This window comes from Phoenix dactylifera, chromosome 3 (genome assembly GCF_051530095.1).
Source record: "Phoenix dactylifera cultivar Ajwa chromosome 3, Ajwa_hap1_PhDact_Kaust_v1.1, whole genome shotgun sequence".
Classification (NCBI taxonomy): domain Eukaryota; kingdom Viridiplantae; phylum Streptophyta; class Magnoliopsida; order Arecales; family Arecaceae; genus Phoenix; species Phoenix dactylifera.
The window spans coordinates 34986055-34990158 of record NC_143192.1 but is presented as its reverse complement, the minus strand read 5'-3'; the positions used below and the strand labels follow the sequence as shown (position 1 = coordinate 34990158).

General features: G+C 47.3%; 1 protein-coding gene across 1 annotated transcript; it reads right to left on the bottom strand.

Moving 5' to 3' along the window:
• Positions 1-361: 361 nt before the first annotated feature.
• On the bottom strand, positions 362-2621 carry LOC103696931 (high affinity nitrate transporter 2.4-like). Its single transcript, XM_089929589.1, has 2 exons — positions 1696-2621; positions 362-1577 (listed from the first exon to the last, which is right to left on the bottom strand). Exons 1-2 carry the CDS (start codon positions 2501-2503, stop codon positions 790-792), a joined length of 1596 nt encoding a protein of 531 aa, XP_089785715.1. The 5' UTR covers positions 2504-2621; the 3' UTR covers positions 362-789.
• Positions 2622-4104: the final 1483 nt, after the last annotated feature.

The following is a 4104-nucleotide window of genomic DNA, read 5'->3' as shown; positions in this document are numbered from 1 at the left end:
ATGCAAGAAAATATGGTTGGTTGTTTGATATCAACCAATACATGTTCCACACAATGTCCAATTTTAAAATCTATATACAAATTAACCAACATGACTCGGTCTATCCAACTCAATTCAACCTAAGCCAACAACAACTTTCTGATCCAAACCAAATTTAGCTTAGGTTTGGGTTGGATTAAAGTTCTAATACTTTGTGATTGGATTTGGTTAAAATTAGGCAATTAAAGTCAGATTAAATGAGAGTTAGTCACGTTTGTTTGCATCAAGAACTTATGCTGTAGCCACGTTCCATTCCTTCGCATTAAGAACTTATGACATGCCAAAATAGAATCTCAAAATCCAATCTAATTCTAGATTATTATTTTTTTTTTTTTTGCTGAAATGGATGTATTATATATAGCGGGTATGAATACATCCAAAAAAATCAAAAGGTAATAAGTCCAGAGTGCACTGGATAATTCTCTCTTCCCCAGCCAAAGAGTCTAATTTAGTGAAAAAAGTTTTAATGTTAATTTTCATTTTAAGCGGCGAACCTTTGCATTCTTGCTCCAAATCAAACATTCTGAGTGCCATTATAAGGGGTGAGTAAGACATATCATATTCTAAATAGAATGCAATATAGCATTCCAATGTAGGCATATATATATATATATATATAAGAAAGGGAAAAATGAAAGAGAAGATCATCACTAGCACGCCTACATAGGACAAATTTAGACTTGGAGAATTATTTCTCATCTCTCTGAGCTAGCTTGCTCTTTCCCCAGGAGCAAGTTAAGGACATGCTCTCTATACTATATGCGCCGGCGACACATCCGGCGGTGTAGGCACCGACGCCACACGCCTGCCGCGCTCCGAGCGGCTGTTCTCGGCGAACTTGAGGCTGGCCTGGTGCATCCCCTTCTGCTTCTCCTCCTCATTCCACTCCGACCCATAGTAGTGCTCCTCGGTCGACTTCATGGCGTCGCTCGACGGCGGCAGAAACATGCTCCCCCACTGCGGGAAGTGCACCAACGTCACCGGCAGCGTGCAGGCCATTATCATCACCCCCATGAGCACAAGTCCGGTCGACGTCGAGTACCGGCTGCTGGTAAAGAAGAGGAGTTGCGTGAGTCCTGACCCAAGATTCCCTCCGGCGCCTGACAAGCCGGAGATGATGCCGAGAGAGCGGCGCGAGACGAAGGGGATGATGCCGAAGGTGGCGCCGCACGCGGCCTGCGCGCAGATGGAGAACAAGATCATGGCGAGGATGGAGATGGGGAGGGATTCGGCGAGGCCGAGCCAGAGGCAGAAGGCGCCGCCGAGGGTCTGGAGGATCCACAGGTTCCAGAGACGGGCTCGCATGCCGAAGCGGCGCGCGCCGAGGTCAGACGTGTATCCGCCGAAGGGGCGGGCGGCGAAGTTGGCCATGCCGAAGCATGCCGCGATGATGCCGGCGGTGCGGAGGTCGAGGTCGAAGCGGTCGAAGTAGTACTCAGCTATAACATTATCGGTGGTGAGCTCCACCCCCATGGAGTAGCCGTAGAGGAGGACAAAGATCCAAGTCCGGTAGTTTGTGATGGCATACCATAGCACCTAAAATGAGATAAAGACAAGGTTTCTAAGTGAAGATCTGAGTAACAGAGAGTTGATTTTAGTCAAAAGGATTTCCGACTTTGGATTGCTAACTGAAGGGAATTGGTAAATAAGAATCCTTGGAGAATTTATCCTTGTTGATGTCTCCCTTCTTCTGAAGGGTGCCGAGGTTGCCGTCGGGGAGATCCTGGCCGAGGGTGAGGACAAGGATGCCCATGACGACGTGCATGAGGCCGGGGATGAAGAAGGCGATGCGCCAGGCGGTGAAGGGGGTGGCGCCGATCTTGCGGATGACGTCGTAGACAAGGGGCATGAGGAGCTGGGTGGCGCCGCCGCCCATGTTGCCCCACCCGGCGGCGGTGCCATTGGCGAGCCCGACGATCTTGCTGTTGAACATGGTGCTCATCCAGTACTGGCACGACACGAAGGTGGCGAGCGAGAACCCGATGAGGAAGCGGATGGTGATGTAGCCGCCGGCGCTCGACACCATCGACATGCCAAAGACGGTCGGGGCGGAGAGCATGATGAGGAAGACGCAGCCGTAACGGGGGCCGAGCAGGTCGCAGACAGCGCCCATGACGAGACGGGAGAAGATGGAGCCCGACACCGAGGCGACGCCGGCGTTGCCGATGTCTCCCTTGGTGAGGTTGAGGTTGTCGCGGATGATGGGGACGAGCGGCGCGGCCGCGAAGGTGGAGACGAAGCAGGTGAAGAAGGAGATCCAGGAGAGGTGGAAGGTGCGCATGTGGGGGTTGGCGAAGGAGAAGAGCTTGAAGGCCTTCGCCTTGTGCTCGGAGTCGACCGGGAGGTCGAACTTGGCCCCGGTGTCGGTCGGCACCGACGGCGAGGTCACCGAAAAGGCGAGAGTGGGCTCTCGCCCCGTCACGCCGTGCATCGAGCTCCCCGGTGCACCGATACCCTCCGCCATGATTTGAACTTCCTTCCTTGCTTGCCGAAGCTTGATCGGAGGGAAGTGTGGAATGGAATTGAGGAAATGGGGAGGATGAAAGTGTTTGGTTGTTGGCTTGGGGGGAAGGAGTGTGGCTTGAGAGTGGAGGGAGAGTTTGGACGAGTATTTAAAGAGAGTTGTCGTTGACCATGGAAGAGCCAAATTAAGGAGGAGTTCCAAACGGCTAGCAACCGCGGCGTCGCGTCACCGAAATGGCCCATGGGCCAGCCCCATGGGATGTTCCAAGGATCAGATATGAACAGGGAATATGGCTCCCAACCAAACTCAAGCCTAATTTTTGATAGCTGCACGCCCTTCTTTTGCGAATAACTAGAGAGAATAAGAGTGGATGCTACGAAGAGAGGAGACTACAAATATCAATTCTTCCATCACATGGTAACACTGCTCTTGTAATTGTTTAAATATTTCAGGATTAATTACAAGTTCTTCCAACCCAAATGATTGTTTAAATTATTAACCAAGCTGACTGATGAATATTTATTAAATTTTTTTATGTTAATTTTTTATTTTACTCATAGATGATTCACCACAAATGGATCCCTCATTGTGGTAATTGCCATGTTTTTACTTTCTATCAGAGTCCTTTTTTCATGCTTATTTGTTACTTGGGTATGTATTTGTTACTCGGATTTGTGTAAAGATTTCAGTCTAGTCTACCTTATGTTTCTTATTATTATTTTGTTTGTTTCTAGTTATCCGAATTCTTTCATTTTTCCTTCTAGTGAATTGTTTTAGAATGCTAGCCTAAAACAAGAAGAAAAATGCTTCGCCGCACCATGCCATCCCTAACTCAACCCCCGCGTACGGTGACTGATATATAGAATGGTACACGGGGCTCGCCGGTCATCCACATGACCTATGTACTGCACTAATTCCCGACAGCCATGGAAGACTGATGCTCCCGGTGAGGTATGGATTGGTGTTGAGAATTAGCACTCGACCGTGCAACCTTATTTTTACGGAATTTCAGATAGAATAAACCACATATTATATCAGATTTTTAATGAATGATATAGGTAAGGAGTCTGCTCAGTGCATTTGTAAGCGATCATAAGACCTCACTCAACCGACTATAACTCATCTATCATGATTTAATCTAATATGACAAATTGAAAAGAATTAATACATCTACAACATGTTTCTCTTTTGATGCTTCTAACTTTATTTAAAAGAACTAAAAAGTTTTATTAGTCAAAATGAGCTAAAGTTGCTTGCGTGTTTCTTAGTGGTCAAACCCTTTCGATGAATCTATTGAGAGCTGGGAAAAAAGTTGATGGAAAATGTTGAGGCATGTAATTAAGAGGTTTTGAAGAACAAAAATCATCTATATATCTCTAAAGGATGTATGCAGTTTGAGCTAGAAATTAATCAGAGAAGGGCAGTGATCAGATAGCTGCACTAAATCTTTCTTCCTCACTTCGTCACACGCATCTCACAATGCACCCACACCAGTCAACGTTTGATGGCTGCTAAAAGTTGAATGACTTCGTCCACCCATCAATTTGACCCCATCGAAAAGCCTAGAGAGTTATCGAAGTTATCCCAGAGCCCAAAGCCTT